The sequence below is a fragment of the Schistocerca nitens genome, chromosome 5 (genome assembly GCF_023898315.1).
Source record: "Schistocerca nitens isolate TAMUIC-IGC-003100 chromosome 5, iqSchNite1.1, whole genome shotgun sequence".
Classification (NCBI taxonomy): domain Eukaryota; kingdom Metazoa; phylum Arthropoda; class Insecta; order Orthoptera; family Acrididae; genus Schistocerca; species Schistocerca nitens.
The window spans coordinates 246,480,264-246,502,883 of NC_064618.1; the positions used below are offsets into that span (position 1 = coordinate 246,480,264).

At 38.8% G+C, this 22,620-nt stretch overlaps 1 protein-coding gene across 2 annotated transcripts in view; it reads right to left on the bottom strand.

Moving 5' to 3' along the window:
- Positions 1-341: 341 nt before the first annotated feature.
- Positions 342-22,620, bottom strand: part of LOC126260121 (sialic acid synthase) — a 93,077-nt gene continuing 70,798 nt past the window's right edge. For both annotated transcript variants that reach the window (XM_049957369.1, XM_049957368.1), the window contains exons 4-7: positions 7,727-7,945; positions 7,515-7,638; positions 7,202-7,428; positions 342-2,153 (exon numbers count right to left, since the gene is read on the bottom strand). In XM_049957369.1, coding sequence (XP_049813326.1) covers positions 1,752-2,153; positions 7,202-7,428; positions 7,515-7,638; positions 7,727-7,945 — 972 coding nt within the window. In that variant the 3' untranslated portion in view covers positions 342-1,751. The remainder of the gene's footprint in view (positions 2,154-7,201; positions 7,429-7,514; positions 7,639-7,726; positions 7,946-22,620) is intronic.

Genomic DNA, 22,620 nt, shown 5'->3' on the forward strand with positions numbered 1-22,620 from the left:
GTATTGAATATCTACTAATGGTTTTCACCTGGCAGCCACAATATAAGGTAAAAACAGTATTTTTGTGTTGTGTCATTTATTTTTTATTTATAACTGAAATACATACAGTCTGTGAAATAAGAGCTCACAACCACACAATGGTTCAGTTTGATATACATACAATATGAACTGAAGCTATAATGAAATGGAAGAACTACATAACTGCTTCAGAATAAATGTGCTTATATCAGGAGTAAGCAGTAAATAATTAGCTAAAGTGATAAGAAGCTGTGCATCAAGGAAGACAGTAGGCAGCTGAAAGAAACTGGAACCAAAATAATATTAAATGTAAGAGACTCAAATTTTAGCAAACTATTAAGAGTTTGAGAATGAGAAATCAAACCTCAAACAACTCAAATGAAGTAGATGAATATGAAAGATTAGGGAAAACAGAAATAGAATGAAAGAAATGGTGAGTGGAGCATATTTGCAAAGGAACGAGTAAACAATGGTAATAAAACACAAAGATAAAAAAACCTATAGTGACAGAAATAAAACATTAGAAGAAGAGAAGGAGAACATAGAATGTAAGTAAAATTTAGTGGAAGGTAGGATGGATAATTTTAAATGTGCTCTAGGAAGCCACTTTTTAGATCTAATTTGGATCTCTCTCATCTTTCCCCAAAATCTTTGTGGCATTCCTTTCCTTCCTGCTTCATCTATATCCGCTCTTTCGAAGTTGAGCTCCAATCTTTGATAGTACTTTGATATCAGTGTATGGAGCCCCTTTTGATTTCCAGCTCAGTTCCTTAATTTCACATACCCCTTAATTCACACTTTGCAGGGATTTTTCAACCATTCAGTAACTATGGATTCTTAACTTACTTTTCTTTGCATTTTGTTTCTTTACCCTGATAGCAAAATGCTTAAAAATTGCAGTAGTTGAATATTCATATACTTTCATAATTTCTGTTCCTGTCAGATTTTCTCAAGTTCATCTTCCGACAGATGATAATTAGATCTATCTCTTGTGTCTCGCAGAACAATTAGAATAATATTAACCCTCGAGCAGGTGCACCTATTTATGAAGTGCGCCAACCACAAATACGATTGTCTTGTACCACTCCATTGTTGTTTTATAATTGCAAGACCATACTTATTCCTTTGTTATTGCTTCAGCTAACACAGAGATAAGTTGTGTTGTCATAGGTCGAAGCAAGCAGCAGTTATATAAAATAAACACCGAGCTAGGTGAGAAAAAATTTACGATCCGTGCAAGAAAATAAGCCAGATTCTGAGCTAACAGCACAAGATAATAAGTAATCAAGTAAGTGTTCAGCTCGCAGTGATGCAACTGTGCTGTTTAATGCTCCAAGTGGTTCATTATTGTGGACTAACACTAGTGCGTGGCAACAGAGAGGTTAAATGAAAGTTAATTTATTATTGTTTAGCTGAACAATGATTTAGCTCATATAATCTAAGTTAATTTTATCATTGTTTAATTAAACCAAGGTTAAGCTGTGATTTTGCTCATACTTGTGTACCTTTGTAACACAACAACAGACATACTATAGATGTGTACAAAGTGCCTATTGTGTTATGAAAATTGGCCTGCCTACTCATAGGGTTAAGGTTCCAGACCTGCAGAACATCATAAAATGAAGAGATCTGAGTTATCGCAATAGATTATTCGGATCATGCAGGTGCTCCACTGAGAATAAGAGCACTCATTACAATGATTTTTTTGCTCCTAGTTATAAACACTGATATCTTTAACTTTCTGGTTGTGTAACAGTTAAATTTGATAGACTTTGAATTTCAATCAGATCTGTTAAACATATGCTTTCATCTCTCTTAATATCTCTGATTAATTTTTTCCCAAGAACATGTTCCATGTCTTCAGCCTTTATCCCTTTGGGTTCTGCTACTTTAATTTTAATATCATGTTGTGTCAGTAAATACCCCAGCTTCAAATCTCGTCCAGCTACCAATGTTTTACCTAGCTTTTTATAGCACAGTAATTCACTGGGCTGAATCTTCTTTTGGGGATTACCTAGTGCTTGTTCCACAATTCTTATATTTGTTACCATTTCTGTAAATTCCTCTGGTGTTAACGAACATTTGTGGTCACTTCCTTTCCAACTCTTGTTGAGCGTTATGTGCCGCTCTAGCACCTGAAAACAGGATCTGTGTAAAAATTTGAAGTCAAGAGCAAGAATATAAAAGGAAAAGTGGGATTAAAAAGACATTTTCTTAAACATCAGTTGTAATTTACACTTTTTAACATTTGTAGCACATTAAATGTTATTCATATCTTTGTTTCTGCCTCCTGTGAATACCATTCTTTTATTTTAGCTGCATGATGCATTGTGGAGCAACTTAAGTCTCACTTTCACTTTGGAAGAAAACATGAGGGAGCAAAAAGATGTTCTAAAAATTCCCAATTTAATTTTAGCAACATCTCTGATACCATATTTAAACCATTCTCTGTATCACCCTATTTTTACTTTGGGGTGCTATCCCTTTTTGGTTTAGAAGATGGGCAGCATGGAGATTAGAAGAGAAAGAGAGTGTTCGTGAAAAGGGGAGGGGGACATTTTGGATTAGCCTTGGAAGTTAATCTAGATTGCAGAAATTGGTACAGCAGTGCCCATAAAAGACTGCAGCATCACTTCCGGTTCCATCCAATACACAGTTTGCTGATTTATTTACAGGACCACTGTCTCATTTAAAACAACAGAGCTGTTCAGAACTGGTTTAAAGGCAAAGAGAGACATAAACATACTCCTTTCATACCAAAATCACCAGATCCAAAGCAATACAAAATATGTGGGCAGATGTTACATGGCAACTACAACCTAGACCAGTGCTAATCATTTTTGGATCAATTTTGAACAGTGGTGGGAAATATAACCTCATCTAATTTAGCAATATCTGTGTTATACCTTCAGCTAAGCCTACCGAATGAGGTTTTACTGCAGCTCCCTATAAATGCCATCAGCTTTCTAGTTTCTCTTGGACTGTTGTCCCATTTCCATAAAATGTGGAATTTTCCCTCTTTTTCTAGGTATTGCATAAACAGTTGACTAATTTAATGCTCAGTGGATATTCAGAAACAGCAGAAATTGAATTTTTTTCACCCAACAGCGAGTTTTCTCAAATGAATATCCTTTTGATAATAATAAATTTTAATGGAATTTAGGTAATTTATTGACAGGCGAGCTGCAATTTATTGGGATTTGTAGAAACCGCTTTCAGCAAAAGGATATCCACAAATGATCTAGTATAGAGGCAAAGGCCCATATTCAGGTGGGAGTGGATTCTGATACTAATGCGTAATTATGATATATATTTTATTGTTGTTGTGGTCTTCAGTCCTGAGACTGGTTTGATGCAGCTCTCCATGCTACTCTATCCTGTGCAAGCTTCTTCATCTCCCAGTACCTACTGCAACCTACATCCTTCTGAATCTGCTTAGTGTATTCATCTCTTGGTCTCTCTCTACAATTTTTACCCTCGACGCTGTCCTCCAAAACATGTCCTACCAACCGATCCCTTCTTCTAGTCAAGATGTGCCACAAACTTCTCTTCTCCCCAATCCTATTCAATACCTCCTCATTAGTTACGTGGTCTACCCACCTTATCTTCAGCATTCTTCTGTGGCACCAAATTTCGAAAGCTTCTATTCTCTTCTTGTCCAAACTAGTTATCGTCCATGTTTCACTTCCATACATGGCTACACTCCATACAAATACTTTCAGAAATGACTTCCTGACACTTAAATCTATACTCGATGTTAACAAATTTCTCTTCTTCAGAAACGATTTCCTTTGCCAGTCTACATTTTATATCCTCTCTACTTCGACCATCAGCAGTTATTTTACTCCCCAAATAGCAAAACTCCTTTACTACTTTAAGTGTCTCATTTCCTAATCTAATTCCCTCAGCATCACCCGATTTAATTTGACTACATACCATTATCCTCGTTTTGCTTCTGTTGATGTTCATGTTATATCCTCCTTTCAAGACACTGTCCATTCCGTTCAACTGCTCTTCCAAGTCCTTTGCTGTCTCTGACAGAATTACAATGTCATCGGCAAACCTCAAAGTTTTTACTTCTTCTCTATGAATTTTAATACCTACTCCAAATTTATCTTTTGTTTCCTTTACTGCTTGCTCAATATACAGATTGAATAACATCGGGGAGAGGCTACAACCCTGTCTCACTCCTTTCCCAACCACTGCTTCCCTTTCATGCCCCTCGACTCTTATAACTGCCATCTGGTTTCTGTACAAATTGTAAATAGCCTTTCGCTCCCTGTATTTTACCCCTGCCACCTTCAGAATTTGAAAGAGAGTATTCCAGTTAACATTGTCAAAAGCTTTCTCTAAGTCTACAAATGCTAAAAACATAGGTTTGCCTTTTCCTAATCTTTCTTCTAAGATAAGTCGTAAGGTTAGTATTGCCTCACATGTTCCAACATTTCTACAGAATCCAAACTGATCTTCCCCGAGGTCGGCTTCTACCAGTTTTTCCATTCGTCTGTAAAGAATTCGCGTTAGTATTTTGCAGCTGTGACTTGTTAAACTGATAGTTCGGTAATTTTCGCATCTGTCAACACCTGCTTTCTTTGGGATTGGAGTTATTATATTCTTCTTGAAGTCTGAGGGTATTGCGCCTGTCTCATACATCTTGCTCACCAGATGGTAGTTTTGTCATGACTGGCTCTCCCAAGGCCATCAGTAGTTCTAATGGAATGTTGTCTACTCCCGGGGCCTTGTTTCGACTCGGGTCTTTCAGTGCTCTGTCAAACTCTTCACGCAGTATCTTATCTCCCATTTCATCTTCATCTACATCCTCTTCCATTTCCATAATATTGTCCTCAAGTACATCGCCCTTGTATAAACCCTCTATATACTCCTTCCACCTTTCTGCCTTCCCTTCTTTGCTTAGAACTGGGTTGCCATCTGAGCTCTTGATATTCATACAAGTGGATCTCTTCTCTCCAAAGGTCTCTTTAATTTTCCTGTAGGCAGTATCTATCTTACCCCTAGTGAGACAAGCCTCTACATCCTTACATTTGTCCTCTAGCCATCCCTGCTTAACCATTTTGCACTTCCTGTTGATCTCATTTTTGAGATGTTTGTATTCCTTTTTGCCTGCTTCATTTACTGCATTTTTATATTTTCTCCTTTCATCAATTAAATTCAATATTTCTTCTGTTACCCAAGGATTTCTACTAGCCCTCGTCTTTTTACCTACTTGTCGTCTTTTTACCTACTTGATCGTCTGCTGCCTTCACTATTTCATCCCTCAGAGCTACCCATTCTTCTTCTACTGTATTTCTTTCCCCCATTCCTGTCAATTGTTCCCTTATGCTCTCCCTGAAACTCTCTACAACCTCTGGTTCTTTCAGTTTATCCAGATCCCATCTCATTAAATTCCCACCTTTTTGCAGTTTCTTCAGTTTCAATCTGCAGTTCCTAACCAATAGATTGTGGTCAGAATCCACATCTGCCCCTGGAAATGTCTTACAATTTAAAACCTGGTTCCTAAATCTCTGTCTTACCATTATATAATCTATCTGATACCTTTTAGTGTCTCCAGGATTCTTCCAGATATACAACCTTCTTTTATGATTCTTGAACCAAGTGTTAGCTATGATTAAGTTATGCTCTGTGCAAAATTCTACAAGGCGGCTTCCTCTTTCATTTCTTCCCCCCAATCCATATTCACCTACTATGTTTCCTTCTCTCCCTTTTCCTACTGACGAATTCCAGTCACCCATGACTATTAAATTTTCGTCTCCCTTCACTACCTGAATAATTTCTTTTATCTCGTCATACATTTCATCAATTTCTTCATCATCTGCAGAGCGAGTTGGCATATAAACTTGTACTACTGTAGTAGGCATGGGCTTTGTGTCTATCTTGGCCACAATAATGCGTTCATTATGCTGTTTGTAGTAGCTAACCCGCACTCCTATTTTTTTATTCATTATTAAACCTACTCCTGCATTACCCCTATTTGATTTTGTATTTATGACCCTGTAATCACCTGACCAAGAGTCTTGTTCCTCCTGCCACCGAACTTCACTAATTCCCACTATATCTAACTTTAACCTATCCATTTCCCTTTTTAAATTTTCTAACCTACCTGCCCGATTAAGGGATCTGACATTCCACGCTCTAATCCGTAGAACGCCAGTTTTCTTTCTCCTGATAACGACGTCCTCTTGAGTAGTCTCCGCCCGGAGATCCAAATGGGGGACTATTTTACCTCCGGAATATTTTACCCAAGAGGACGCCATCATCATTTAATCATACAGTAAATCTGCATGTCCTCGGGAAAAATTACGGCTGTAGTTTCCCCTTGCTTTCAGCCGTTCGCAGTACCAGCACAGCAAGGCCGTTTTGGTTAATGTTACAAGGCCAGATCAGTATATCATCCAGACTGTTGCCCCTGCAACTACTGAAAAGGCTGCTGCCCCTCTTCAGGAACCACATGTTTGTCTGGCCTCTCAACAGATACCCCTCCATTGTGGTTGCACCTACGGTACGGCCATCTGTATCGCTGAGGCACGCAAGCCTCCCCACCAACGGCAAGGTCCATGGTTCATTGGGGGATATATTTTATATGAGCCCCTAAATCACTAACAACAAGTTACAGGAAGGTTCTAAAATGCCACAGCAAATTCTTTCCTCTTTCAGCTGAGTTTGTCTTCCATTTATAATGACCATAATGTTGACATAACATTGAACTGTAATCTTCACTTTATTTCCTTTAAATGCATTGCTAGACTTGAAGAATAAAGAAGTATCCTACAAATCCATAAATGAAGACATATACATCTCGTTTGAAATTACTAACATAAACATTATTTCATTTACACCCCAGTATCATGAACAAAGTCTTTCAGTTGTAGTATGATTTTGTTTACTTTCACATCCTAATTTGAATGCTTTTTAATTTTATGTTCTCCTGTTGAATACAACTTACATGCAAATTAAAATTTCATTATATCATTTATATGGAGCTACACTTCCCAGTTGATTCTGTGAATTCAGTTAAGTAATAACATAACTGATTTTATTGAGCTCTGCATTTTTCTAAACAAACAAGTTTTGAGCGAGTAAATACAATGGTAATATATTCAGAAGGCTTTAATATCTATGTTAGATACTCTCCACAAACAAAGTAACAGCAGACTATTGATAATACCTTGGATCCCATAGCAATAGCAGCTGTTGAAATTGCTATCCCAACTTCATGTCCAGAATATCCAATATGGATATCAGGAAATTCCTGTTTGAATGTAGTGATAACTCTCAAGTTGACTTCCTCGGGCTTTGTAGGATATGATGAAACACAGTGCAATAAACAAAATTTACTAAAGATGGGTCGAACACAGTGATATATCTTTTTCACTATTTCCATGTTTGTCATACCTATATAAAACAAATGTATTACAACATAGTTACAACACTCATAGAAATTTATTGAACCTGCAAATAAAACAACTATAAATACATACCTGTAGATATGAACATGGGTCGTTTCTTAAATGCTGCATATCTCAACAAGGGAAAATTGTTTGCATCGCCAGAACCAATTTTTATGAATGGGACATTCAGAGAGTCAAGAATATCAACTGATACCTAAGAATGACACATCATTAATGATAAAAAAAAAAACAATAAATTTACTGTTAAGAGAGTTGAGGGCTTTTAGGGACTGTATACTTACCATATCCATTGCTGATGCCGAGAACATTATTCTAACTTCTTCTTCAGCATATCGCTGCAACTCTCTAAACTGCTCCTGATCAAATTCCAAAAATCTTTTATGTTCACCATATGTTTTACCCCAAGAGTTCTCATTTTCGTAAGGCCGATTAAGAGCTTCAGCATTAAATTTTTCAGATAAGCAAGATTTTTGGAATTTCACACAGTCAGCTCCACTTTTCTGCAAAATAATAATAATAAATCAAGTAACTTTGTTAAAATAAAACTATTATTTTGCAGAAATTTAATCTTTTTCCAAGGCAACACAAGAGTATATCCACCCATTCTATCATTATCTTCATCTGGCTTGTATATTCTGTAAATTGCAATAGATGTGATTACTTTTCATGAGGATTTATATTAATGTTTCTACTGATTATATTTCTGAGCAAAGTCTGGGAAGATGACTGTGAGTGCTAAAGCATTTCATAAAAGATTACAAGGAAAGAAGTCTGTACACTACATACTGCAGTAGATATATATAAAAGAGATGATGATAACCAAGGTTTTGCAATCAGTTGTTCATACCTTGATTCATGACTGTAACATCTGCTTCTTCCATGCACCAATATGATTGATCTGTTTTAAGGACAGCAACTTAAACTGACACAGCTAGCTAACAATAAACCAGTTCTTCAGGCAAAATGTGTATGGAACTGTGATAGACTCGTATTGCCAGTCTACTCAATGATTTGGTATACAACATACAATGAGGTGTCAAAAGTAAAGGGATAGCAATATGCAATACACAGTTGGCAGTACCACCGCATACACAAGACATAAAAGTGCAGTGCATTGGCAGAACTGTCATTTGTACTCAAGTGATTATTGTGAAAAGGTTTCCGATGTGATTGTGGCCGAACGATGGGAATTACAAGACTTTGGATGCGGAATACTAGTTGAAAGTAGACACATGGGACATTCCATTTTGGAAATAGTTAGGGAATTCAATATTTGAAAATCCACAGTGTCAAGAATGTGCTGAGAATAACAAATTTCAGGCATTACCTCTCGCCATGGACAACACAGTGGCCAATGGTCTTCACCTAACAAACGAGAGCAGTAGCATTTGTGTAGAATTGTCAGTACTTACAGACAAGCAACATTGCATGAAATATCAACAGAAATCAAAATGGGACATACGACATAATTATCTGTTAGGACAGAGTGGCGAAATTTGGTGTTAATGGGCTATGACAGCAGATGACCAACACAAATGCCTTTGCTAACAGCACATCATCATCTTAAGCTCCATCCTGGTCTCATGACCATATCAGTTAGACCATAGACAGCTGTAAAACTGTGGCCTGGTCAGATGGCTCCTGATTTCAGTTAGTAAGAGCTGATGATAGGGTTCAAGTGTGGTGCATACCCCCACAAAGCTGTGTACCAGGTTGTCAACAAGGCACTTTGCAAGTTGGTGGTGGCTACACAATGGTGTAGACTGTGCATACATGGAATTGACTGGGTCCTCTGGTCCAACTGAACCAATCATTGACAGGAAATGGTTATATTTGGCTACCTGGAGACCATTTGCAGCCATTCATGGCCTTCATGTCCCCAAACAATGATGAAATTTTTATGGATGTCAGTGTGCCATGTCACCGGGCCAAAATTGTTCACAATTGGTTTGGTGAACATTCTGAACAATTCAAACAAATGATTTGGCCACCCAGATTGCCCAACATGTTTCCCATCGAAGGGGAAACTGTTGGGTGAAGGGTGTGGGGAGAGTGAGCTACAGGAGATTGAGGCCAGGACAAATATAGGAGTGATGGATGAGTTTTAAGGACAATTATCATCTGCGTAGTTCAGACAAGGTGGTGGTGGAGGGAAGGATCCAGATAGGCCAGGGTTTAAAGCACATATTGAAATCAAGCATGTTATGCTTGGCTGCATGTTGTGGCACCATATGGTCAACTTTGTTCTTAGCAATAGTTTGGTAGAGACCATTTATCCTGGTCGACAGTTGGTTGTTTGCCTTAAAGATGTAAAAAGGTGTGCAATGTTTGCAGCAGAGTTGGTATATGACCTGGGTGCCTTCTCAGTTGTTCCAGCCTCTTATGGGGCAGGAGAAGCCTGTGGCAGGGTTGGAGTAGGATATGCTGGGTGGATGGATTGGACAGGTCTTGCACCTTGTTGTGCCACAGGGATATGACCCCTATGGCAAAGGTTGGGAACGGGAGTGGCGTAGGGATGGACTAAGATGATGTGTATGTTGGGTGGACAAGGGAACATCACTTCAGGAGGGATGGGAAGGATCTTGGGTACGATGTCTCTCATTTTAGGGTATGATGAGAGATAAACGTGGCCCTGGCGAAGGATATTGTTCAGTTGTTCCAGTGCATGGTGATATTGGTTGACGAGGGGGCGCTCCTTTGTAGCTGATTCTTGCGAGTGGTGGGAGGACTGAGAGTGTGTGAGGATATGGCACGGGAAATCTGTTTGTGGACTAGCTTTAGGAGGTCCCACATGACATATTGAAAGCTTTTGATCAAGGCAATCAGATAGCCGCTGTATTTCTTGATTACCAAGAAGCATTTGAACAGTACCACACTTATGCTTACTGTCAAAAGTATGATCATATGGGGTATCAAATGAAATTTATGACTGGATTGAGGACATTTTGGTAGAGAGGATGCAACATGTTATCTTGGATGGAGAGTCATCATCAGACTTTTTGGTAGAGAGGATGCAACATGTTATCTTGGATGGAGAGTCATCGTCAGATGTGTAAGTAACTTCCAGTGAGCCCCAAAGAAGTGTGTTGGGACCTTTGTGCCTTCAAATTTTTCACCTTTAAGATGTTGCCACAAATAATAAGACTCCTCTTAACTTCTTACATTCTTGTTAATGTTCTGTAACTTTGTGCTGGAAGGTTGTATGACATCTGATAAGCATAAAAGACTTTCTGATATTCCAATAGCCCTTCTGTTTCTATTAATCACTATTAAAATTCATGCTACTCATTTGTAAGTTTTTTTATGTTTTAAAGGAAGATACTAAATGCTCCTCTCTCTGTTGCACAGATTTGTCCTAGTTGTAATTTTTATTTTCTGGGAGCTGTTTCAACTTAGCTATACTTACTCTGTACAATAGTTTCATGGAATAATTTTCCTTAGCAAAAGCTTAGTGGATACATTGAGAATCATGGGGATTGGATGGACACTGATTTTGTCAGACAGGATGTCACTGGTAATCAGACTCTGTTTAAAAATGGTCAAAGAACAGAGGTAAAAAATCACAGACAATCTCTCTACTGTCTTGAATTTCTAAAATATTAGAAAAAATATTTTGTAAGTGGCTCATTCATTTTATAGAAGAACATTACAGCTTCTCAAAATCACAGCATGGTTTCCATAAATGTAGGTCAACAGAAACTGCTGTCTTTGATTTTTTATGTGAAGCTCTGATCTCAGTTGGCCATGAACATCAGTTATCTGCTATATTTTTGGACCTCACCAAAGCTTTTGATGTTGTAACCTTAAACTTTTACTCTCAGATTTGGAACATCAGTGTATCAGAGGACTGGGACACAAATGGTTACAATCATGCCTGAACATCAGACAGTAGTGGAACGTAAATATCAAGGAGGAAACAATATAAAGATGAATCAATAAGGGAAACAGATTGTTAAATATTATGTCCCCCAAGGTTCCATTCTCAGTCCAATCTTGTTACTGCTGTTTATAAATGACTTAAAGAGTCAGCAACCCCTTCCCAGACATGCATAAAATGTGCACATGACACCAACATTCTGATAAAAAGGAAGACTGTAGATGAACTAGAAAATGAAATCAAAGTATGCATGTTACACATAACTAATCAGTTCTCTTGAAAAAAATGTTCTCATAAATGCAGAAAAGAGAGTAAGTATGCATTTAAATACTGCACAAAGGAACACCCCTCAAGACCCATCATATTGTTATCTAGCGAATAATAAGAAACTTTAAACAGCACTTGATTTCGTGGAATATGGGCCCAATAAAATCTAAAGCAGGACAAGCATTAAGTTTCATCAATAAGAAAGTAAATACCACCTGGTTCTGCATGAAAATTCTTAGTGGGTGCTTGACACAACATATGATAAAAATATTGAGATACGACATAATTTTTTGTGAAAACTCACCTGCCAATGGAAGTTGCTTTATTGACCAAAAAAGAATTAAGGGGACTGATGACCTCAGATGTTGAGTCCCATAGTGCTCAGAGCCATTTGAAAAAAGAATTATTAGGACCATAGGAAATGTAACTACCAGAAGCTCATGCAGGCCACTATTTAAGAATCTACAAATTCTTCCACTACCTTCCTTATACATTTAGGAAGTTACATGTTTCAGTAAGAAAATAATGGACACTGAAGACCAACTAGTGCAAAAAAATGAAACAATTCATAAGTACAATACTTGACAGAAAATGAAACTGCCTAGTGAAAATGCAAAAACAAAACTTAAACTAGATGGACCTCTACTACCAGGGTGTAGGAACCGCCTGGTGACACAACGAAAAAGACACAGTGGACTTTGGTGTTTATTCTGTGAAGAATGTTATTTACAATGTGTTTATTCTTTGGTTTTATTCTAGCGCTATGCCATCTCTTTTTATATATCTTGGCTTTGGTTTTGTTCCTGTGTTCAACGACATGCAAAAATAAAGTTATATTCTTGAATGCATTACTCTATCTCAAAAATAATTATTAATTAGTCTCAGTGCCTTTAGTGGTGACCCCAAACACTGAACTTAAAGAAAATTATGATGTACAAACAAGAGAATTCAGCGACTTCAGAAAGTTCACGGAGGAATGCAGAGATGCAGCTCGTGAACCTTCAGGAACAGATACATGAACAACTTGAAGCAGTGAAGTTAGCATTGGAGACGCCTATTACTCCAACATCAAACACATGTGCGGCCGTAAAAACCAACAGACCGACAGAAAACATGCAGCATGTAAAACTTTGAACACCACAGTTCCTGCCCGATAAACTGCAGTTGTTGTTGTTGTTGTGGTCTTCAGTCCTGAGACTAGTTTGATGCAGCTCTCAATGCTACTCTATCTTGTGCAAGCTTCTTCATCTCCCAGTACTTACTGCAACCTACATCCTTCTGAATCTGCTTAGTGTATTCATCTCTTGGTCTCCCCCTACGATTTTTACCCTCCACGCTGCCCTCCAATACTAAATTGGTGATCCCTTGATGCCTCAGAACATGTCCTACCAAACAATCCCTTCTTCTGGTCAAGTTGTGCCACAAACTCCTCCTCTCCCCAATCCTATTCAATACCTCCTCATTAGTTATGTGATCCACCCATCTAATCTTCAGCATTCTTCTGTAGCACCACATTTCGAAAGCTTCTATTCTCTTCTTGTCCAAACTATTTACAATCCATGTTTCACTTCCATACATGGCTACACTCCATACAAATACTTTCAGAAATGACTTCCTGACACTTAAATCTATACTCGATGTTAACAAATTTCTCTTCTTCAGAAACGATTTCCTTTGCCAGTCTACATTTTATATCCTCTCTACTTCGACCATCAGCAGTTATTTTGCTCCCCAAATAGCAAAAATCCTTTACTACTTTAAGTGTCTCATTTCCTAATCTAATACCCTCAACATTACCCGACTTAATTCGACTACATTCCATTATCCTCGTTTTGCTTTTGTTGATGTTCATCTTATATCCTCCCTTCAAGACACCATCCATTCCGTTCAACTGCTCTTCCAAGTCCTTTGCTGTCTCTGACAGAATTACAATGTCATCGGCGAACCTCAAAGTTTTGATTTCTTCTCCATGGATTTTAATACCTACTCCGAATTTTTCTTTTGTTTCCTTTACTGCTTGCTCAATATACAGATTGAATAACATCGGGGAGAGGCTACAACCCTGTCTCACTCCCTTCCCAACCACTGCTTCCCTTTCATGTCCCTTGACTCTTATAACTGCCTTCTGGTTTCTGTACAAATTGTAAATAGCCTTTTGTTCCCTGTATTTTACCCCTGCCACCTTTAGAATTTGAAAGAGAGTATTCCAGTCAACATTGTCAAAAGCTTTCTCTAAGTCTACAAATGCTAGAAACGTAGGTTTGCCTTTCCTTAATCTTTCTTCTAAGATAAGTCGTAAGGTCAGTATTGCCTCACGTGTTCCAGTATTTCTACGGAATCCAAACTGATCTTCCCCGAGGTCGGCTTCTACTAGTTTTTCCATTCGTCTGTAAAGAATTCGTGTTAGTATTTTGCAGCTGTGGCTTATTAAACTGATTGTTCGGTAATTCTCACATCTGTCAACACCTGCTTTCTTTGGGATTGGAATTATTATATTCTTCTTGAAGTCTGAGGGTATTTCGCCTGTCTCATACATCTTGCTCACCAGATGGTAGAGTTTTGTCAGGACTGGCTCTCCCAAGGCCATCAGTAGTTCCAATGGAATGTTGTCTACTCCGGGAGCCTTGTTTCGACTCAGGTCTTTCAGTGCTCTGTCAAGCTCTTCACGCAGTATCTTATCTCCCATTTCATCTTCATCTACATCCTCTTCCATTTCCATAATATTGTCCTCAAGTACATCGCCCTTGTATAGACCCTCTATATACTCCTTCCACTTTTCTGCTTTCCTTTCTTTGCTTAGAACTGGGTTTCCATCAAAGCTCTTGATATTCATGCAAGTGGTTCTCCTTTCTCCAAATGTCTCTTTAATTTTCCTATAGGCAGTATCTATCTTACCCCTAGTGAGATAAGCTTCTACATCCTTACATTTGTCCTCTAGCCATCCCTGCTTAGCCATTTTGCACTTCCTGTCGATCTCATTTTTGAGACGTTTGTATTCCTTTTTGCCTGCTTCATTTACTGCATTTTTATATTTTCTCCTTTCATCAATTAAATTCAATATTTCTTCAGTTACCCAAGGATTTCTACTAGCCCTCATCTTTTTACCTCCTTGATCCTCTGCTGCCTTCACTACTTCATCCCTCAAAGCTACCCATTCTTCTTCTACTGTATTTCTTTCCCCCATTCCTGTCAATTGTTCCCTTATGCTCTCCCTGAAACTCTCTACAACCTCTGGTTCTTTCAGTTTATCCAGGTCCCATCTCCTTAAATTCCCACCTTTATGCAGTTTCTTCAGTTTTAATCTACAGGTCATAACCAATAGATTGTGGTCAGAGTCCACATCTGCCCCTGGAAATGTCTTACAATTTAAAACCTGGTTCCTAAATCTCTGTCTTACCATTATGTAATCTATCTGATACCTTTTAGTATCTCCAGGGTTCTTCCATGTATACAACCTTCTATCATGATTCTTAAACCAAGTGTTAGCTATGATTAAGTTGTGCTCTGTTCAAAATTCTACCAGGCGGCTTTCTCTTTCATTTCTTAGCCCCAATCCATATTCACCTACTACGTTTCCTTCTCTCCCTTTTCCTACACTCGAATTCCAGTCACCCATGACTATTAAATTTTCGTCTCCCTTCACTATCTGAATAATTTCTTTTATTTCATCATACATTTCTTCAATTTCTTTGTCATCTGCAGTTATGATTTGCAATGACTGAGCTCACGTTTTCCCAAAGCAAGATCCATGATGAGCAGGTGATGTTTGCGATAATGGTGAAAGCACTGGATGCTAGAACAGCAACCACAGCAGAAGATGTAATACTCCAACCTCCAGCAGAACATCTGTATGCTGCATTGAAAAATGTATTACTCACCAGAATGTCTAAACCGTTAAATCAAAGCATATGGCAGGTGCTTAAAGAAGAAGCTGTAGGTGACAGGACACCTACAGCTTCTGCGGTATTGTCAACGCAAAAGAATTGTCAGATGCGATGCTCAAACACATCTGCGTACATCAATTGTCAAGCACAGTAAAAGCCACACTAGTAACTAGTGAAAAAGACAACATACAGAACCTCTTGGAGATAGCAGACAAAGTCCATGTGACCATAGGCAAGCCACAGATGGCTTGCATGGCAATCTTTAACGAGGAAGAAGTGATAGCAGCAATACAGAAGACTCAGCATACAGACGTCAACAAACAAATACAAGAACTAACACAACAGATGACATTATTGCAGCAAAAGGTCTCACAATTATTACAGAATGAAAACAGCAAGGCCAGCGGCGAAATTCAACAAGGACAGGTATGTTGGTACCATCAATGTTTCACGGATAGAGCAACAAAGTGTTCACAGCTATGTGCATACCCAAAACGTGAGTGGCAGCTAGCAGTAGGCGCAGTGGGCCATGGTAGCACAGAAGAGCGCCTGCACACAACGAGGTGAGAGTGACGCAAACTACGGATGGGTGAGTAACGTCAATAATTTTCTTACCATCTCCAAACAGCTTTATGTCAGAGACGTCAAGTTGAACCGTTGCTACCTAACAGACTCAGGATCTGATGTGAATGTGCTCCCCTTTACTGACTATCAAGGAACAGATAGCACTCCATTGATGCAATTAACCACAGCAAATAAGTCGTCCATTGTTGCTCATGGCACGCATAAAATGGAAGTTGCTTTAGATTTCTCACAAAGCAGTCAGTGGACCTTCATTCCAGCAGAGGTGATATTGAGTGCAGAATTTCTTTGTGACATGCACATTACCGTAGATCTTGCTAATGCACACTTACCGCACTGGCAAGCATAACTGTGACGCGGTGTCACATGCCATAAATGATATCACGGTCGCAGAAAAATCCGCAGTAACTCACAAAACTGTACACCGCATTTACACCACGCGTGGTCAGCCAATACATCAACAACCACACAGGTTAGCACCCAATTGGTTTGTGGCAGCAAATGCAGAATTTGAGGCATTACTGGCATCAGGTGTCATACGTAGATCAGACAGCCCGTGGGCGTCACCCATACATTTGGTAAAGAAAACAGTTGGATCAAGGAGACCATGTGGCGATTACAGGAAGTTAAATGCATGTACTATACCAAATAATTACCCAGTGCCTAATGTTCATGATTTCACAAATCAATTAGCTGGGGAAACGATCTTTAGCATTATTGATTGTAAAAAGGCTTATCACCAGATACCGGTCGCAGAATAAGACATACCAAAAACAGCAGTTACATCACATTTCGGTTTATTTTAATATGTCCGAATGCCTTTCAGGTTAAATAATGCAGCTCAAACAAGGCAACAATTTATTGATGAAGTGTTGTACGGGTTGAAAGGATGCTTCGCATATCTTGATGACATATTAATCTCATCAACGGCAGAAGCACACAAGAAGCAACTGTCCGCAGTGTTCGCCCGCATAAAACAGTATGGAATAATAGTCAACGAAGCGAAATGCGAATTGCGAAAACGGCAAGTGACATTTCTAGGATATGAAGTTTCGGCGAAGGGCATACACCCGTAAGAGGACAAGGTAGCAGTAATCGACAACATGAACTGCCCTGAAACTTACCATCAACTCAGAAAATTTTTTGGCGTGGTAAATTTCTAAAGACAGCATTTGCGGCGAGCTGCACTACTACAAACGCCCTTGACAGATGCTCTTGCAGGTAAAAATGCAAATGGCAAACGACCATTGCAATGGAACATGGACATAGAGAGAGCATTTCAACACATAAAGGCTGACTTATGAAAAGCAGTACTCATTACTCATCCGGTACCAAAAGCACCTCTGTAAATAGTAGTTGATGCCAGTCAAGACGTGTTGGGAGCCGCACTGCATCAGAAAGTAAATGACAAATGGCAGCCTTTTGGTTTTTTCTCATGAAAACTTACAGACCCTCAAAGGAAGTGGAGTGCATATGACAGAGAACTATTAGCGATAGATGAAGTTATCTGGTACTTCCGCTCGTATGTTGAGGCAAGAGCATTTACTGTATTTACAGACCATAAACCAATAACCTTTGCATTCACGTTCATTTGGACATTGTGGGCCCTCTACCATTTCCAGAAGGCTACAAGTATTTGTTGACATCGGTGGACTGGTATACAAGATGGGCAGAAGCTTCTCCACTATCGGACATTTCAGCAGAGATGGTAGCTTGAGTATTTTTGCCTCCTTGGATCTTCCGTTTTGGATGTCCACTGTAAGTGACAATGATCAAGGACAACAATTTGAATCCACTTTATTCCAACAACTAGCCAAGCTCTGTGGATTCTGCCATCACCGCAGCACCGTTTATCAACCAGCGAGCAATGGCATGGTTGAGCGGTGGCACAGGACATTAAAGACAGCATTGATGTGCCATAAGGACAGCTAGACTTCAGCATTGCCAGTGGTGCTGCTAGGTCTCCGAACCGCCTGCAGATCAGACCTAGGTGCATCCATGGCTGAACTGGTTTATGGAGAGAACCTCAGGCTGCCAGCAGGATTTTCGTTGAACCGATGGAAGCGACAGCGGGTGACATGCCTTAAGTCTTACAACAAGTCCACAACCACATGGCACAGCTACGACCAACACCTGGTTTTCGACATGGCACCAACACGCCATTCATTTACAAGCAGCTTAGCGATTGCCCTTATGTGTGGCTGAGGACAGACATTGTATGAACACCTCTTCAGCCACCATATACTGGGCCGTATAAAATACTCGCGAGAGATGAACATACACTGCAGATAAATCATGATGGGGAAGCGACTAACAGTTTCCATTGAGAGAGTTAAACTGGTGCACATGTGGCCACCAGCTGACGAAGAAAATCAGACACCAGTGAAGAACCACTGCCTACACAATATGACAAAGAGGCGTTGCACGCAGAGAACAATAAGCCAATCCAAAAGCAGGAAACCAGACCAGAAGACCCACCGTTCTCAGAGAAGCACTCTGGGGTGGGCAGAATTATAAAATACAAGTATCCTTATGTGCTCGGAGCTCTGCTCTACAAAGGGGAGGCTGCCTAGGAACAGCCTGATGACACAACAAAATCGCACAGTGGACTTTGGCGTTTATTCTGTGAAGAATGTTATTTACAATGTGTTTATTCTTTGGTTTTGTTCTAGCGCAATGCCATCTCTTTTTATACATTTTGGTTTTGTTCCTGTGTTCAATGACATGCAAAAATATTCTTGAACGCATTACTCTCTCTCAAAAATAATTATTAATAAGCCTCAGTGGCTTTAAGGGAAAAAAACTTTACAACAAATTATGACAAGACATTAAGACACAAAAAATGTAAGGGATTTAAAAATGGCTCTAAAAATGTATCTTTTATGTGAACTGTATTGTAGTGTGGATGTATATATACAATCTTAAACTATACAGAAGCTAGTGAAGCTAACTGCTTCTAAAATCTGGATGCATTCTTGTAGAATAATTCAGTCAGTGTGTCATATAAATCATAAATATTTTCTATACTTTACATTGGTGTCTTTTGTAGAAATGCAAAAACTATAAGCTACAATCATGAAGATAACACAAAAACTGCAAACTTACTCTGCTTTTTTAATTAAAAAGATCAGTTGTTGATAATTCATTAGAAAAGTGTCATGATTTAATATAAATTTGTTTCCTTTCACAGAATGATTTTGTAAGCTATGATCAACACAATGAAGTAAAACTGGTAAAAATCCTCTTGCTTTTTTTTTAACTAGAAAACTGTTACAAGTTCATGAGAACAGCATGAAGATACTATATGTATACAGTTGCTTACAGTTTTATGTCTTTAAACTTCTTTATATTATAGTAGATATACAATTCATAATCATCACATTAATTCATATTGTCTGTTATCATCTCACAAAAACTGAATTGCCTAATATCAATACCAATCAATCAGTCTGTCTATCTTCTGGCCACAAGCATTCAGATGCACATTGTGTCATGTATAATTCAATCAAACAACGGGCTGTGCATCATTCACAGCCACATTCTGAACACCACTCACTTCTGAGTGGCTTTTGCAGTTCCACAGAATTCTTCACCCAATGCTTGCTTTTCAGCTTAAAGACTGATACAGTCTTTACTGTAGTGTGAGAAGCGTTCTCAGTGATATGCATGCTGTCATCCTTAATTTAGTGTGCAGACCAAATTATTGTCTGCACCCTTCAACTATAATTACATTCACTGATAATCATCACCCAAATCCAAGTTCTTGCATTCCTCTCCCATAGCTAAGTTACTCTACTGTGCTTGGCTCACACCCTCTAAAAAAGTTAAAACTCCAGGTGTAAAGGTTGTTTATTAAAACATTGTTTTTAAAGTGCAATGGCTTTTTTTGTACAAGCACATATACTGAAAACACCAAAAATACGAAAAGGGAAAAGTACAAATTGCAACTTAGCTCACAGAAGAGGTATTCAGCCACAGACAGGTACAATGAAAAAATATTCAGCTTTCAGACTAAACCTTCATCAGAAATCAAAACCTCCCACACATTGACAAAAGCACAACTCCCTCTCTCTCTCTCTCTCTCTCTCTCTCTCTCTCTCTCTCTCTCTCACACACACACACACACACACACACACACACACACACACACACACACACAAGCAATATCATCTCTGGGCACTAAGGCCTGACTCAATGAGCTGAATGAATGAGTCAAGCCTTAGCATCTGGAGACAAGAGTGGCCATGTGCGTGTAGTTGTGCTTGAATGACTGTGTGTTTTCTACTTCTGATGAATATTTAGAGAATTATTTTTCATGGTGTCTGTCTGCAACTCATTGCCTCCGCTGTGTCGTGAGTGTTGGTCTGTTCTTTCTGTATACAATAATTTATACAGGTACTCAAGGTATCTCTTACACAACCATTGAATTCATCATTCCTGGAAGGATTATTTTTCTAAATTGCTTAAAAACTGCATTGATAAAACTAATACATTTAAAGGGAAATGAATGTGAACCAGAAAATTGTAGACCCATAGCTCTTCCACCAGAATATCAAAAATGCTTGAACAGGCTTAGGCACAGAGACTGACTGATGGATAAGAGAAATGCAGGAGATAGGATTCTATTATATCTGACAAACAGGAGCCAATATGCAGAAATTACAAAAATGACAGGAAATGAAATAATATCTGAAGTGAGAATTCTACACTTCTCTAACCTATGGGATCCATTCTTGGCCCATTGCTTTTCATTTTATACAAAAATTTCATCCCAAGCATTATTAATTATGGCAATGTAGTTACTTATACAGATGACGCAACTCTACTGATGAAGAATAAGGGCACAGAAAATCTAGTAATAAAAGCCAGATTAGAAGTAAATGATGCTATTCAGAGATTTACAGAATTAAATTTGCATTTCAATATCACTGAAACAACTTGTCTAAGTTTCAAACTAAAAAACCAACACAATGAAGATATCGACATTTGCATAGATGAGTGCATAGCAGAGAACAAATATACAAAATTCCTTGGGATAACAACAGAGGAAAATATAAACTGAGATAAGCATGTAGAATTTATAAGTAGAAAACACAGCTCAAACCTATATGTCCTACCCAAAAGAAGCAAATATTATGAAAATGATGTACTAGGCCCTAAGCCGTTCAACATTAAGTTATTTTGTGGGGTTGCATCTCCAAAACAAACATTAATAGGGTATTCCAGTTACAAAAAAGAGCAACGGGAATGATAGCAAACCTTAAATGATGAGCATCATGTAGATCACAGCATTTAAAGCTCTTAAGATGCTAACACTTCTCAGAATATACTTATTCAAACTCCTATGCTGAAAAAAATTCAAATAAACTCCTGATACTCAAGATAACAAGAGACAACACAGCCATGACACAAGGGATGAAACCTCTTCTGTGAGCCTATACCAACCACCAAGAAATGCAAATCGAAGTCATCACATGCAGCACCAAAAGCCCTACAAAAATTCCCTTTAAACTTGGAAGAGACAAATAATAAAAATATTTTCAAAACAATCTCTCAAAACTTTTTGATATAAAACTGTTATTATAGTATAAATACTAACAAAGAGATAGAGGGGCTGGCCAGTACTTACCTCAGCTCAGTACAGCCGATAGATACATAAAATAGAACAGAAAGTTTACGTTCCTAGCTTTCGGAGAGAGAGGAAAAAAGGGAAGAAGGGAAAGTGGATTCAGTTACTCACAACCCAGGTTATGAAGCAACAGGGAAAGGTAAACAGGGAGGGTAGCAAGGATGGAGGCATGTGAAACAACACGTCATTTATCAGCTGACATGCCTGCACTGTACAGCCTTTTACATCAGTATGATGACAACTAAACTGGCTGAGCGCACGAACGGGCACAGACGAACTGTCCACCTAGGAGATGTCCAATACCCAGTAGCAGAGCATGCCCTCCAGCATAAGTCTAGGGACCTAGGAACCTGCTACACCGTACATGCCATTTGGCTTCTCCCACCCAACACCAGTCCCTTGGAACTGCGGAGATGGGAACTTGCACTACAACACATCCTTTCATCCCGCCACCCCCCTGGACTGAACCTACGTTAACCAACCTTACTCTTCAGTCTTCTCCTTTTTCCCTTTCCTCTTGAGCCATTCGCCCATCTTTTCACCCTATATAGTTGTGTTTATCTTTATACTATATACCTTTTTACTTCTGCATGCATCGTCTTTGGTTTGAAGCTGGCATAGTACTTACAGTAGAATATCTTTGGCTACCCTCTGACAACCATGCCTCCATCCTTGCTACCCTCCCTGTTTACCTTTCCCTGTTGCTTCATAACCTGGGTTGTGAGTAACTGAATCCACTTTCCCTTTTTCCCCCTCTCTCCTCCCTGACGAAGGAAACTAAGTTCCGAAAGCTAGGAACGTAAATTTTCTGTTCTGTTTTGTGTATCTATTGGCTATACTGAGCTGAGGTAAGTACTGGCCAGCCCCTCTATCTCTTTGTTAGTATTTGTTTCACATCTTTATATGAGATTTTCCATTAATCATTTATTATACACT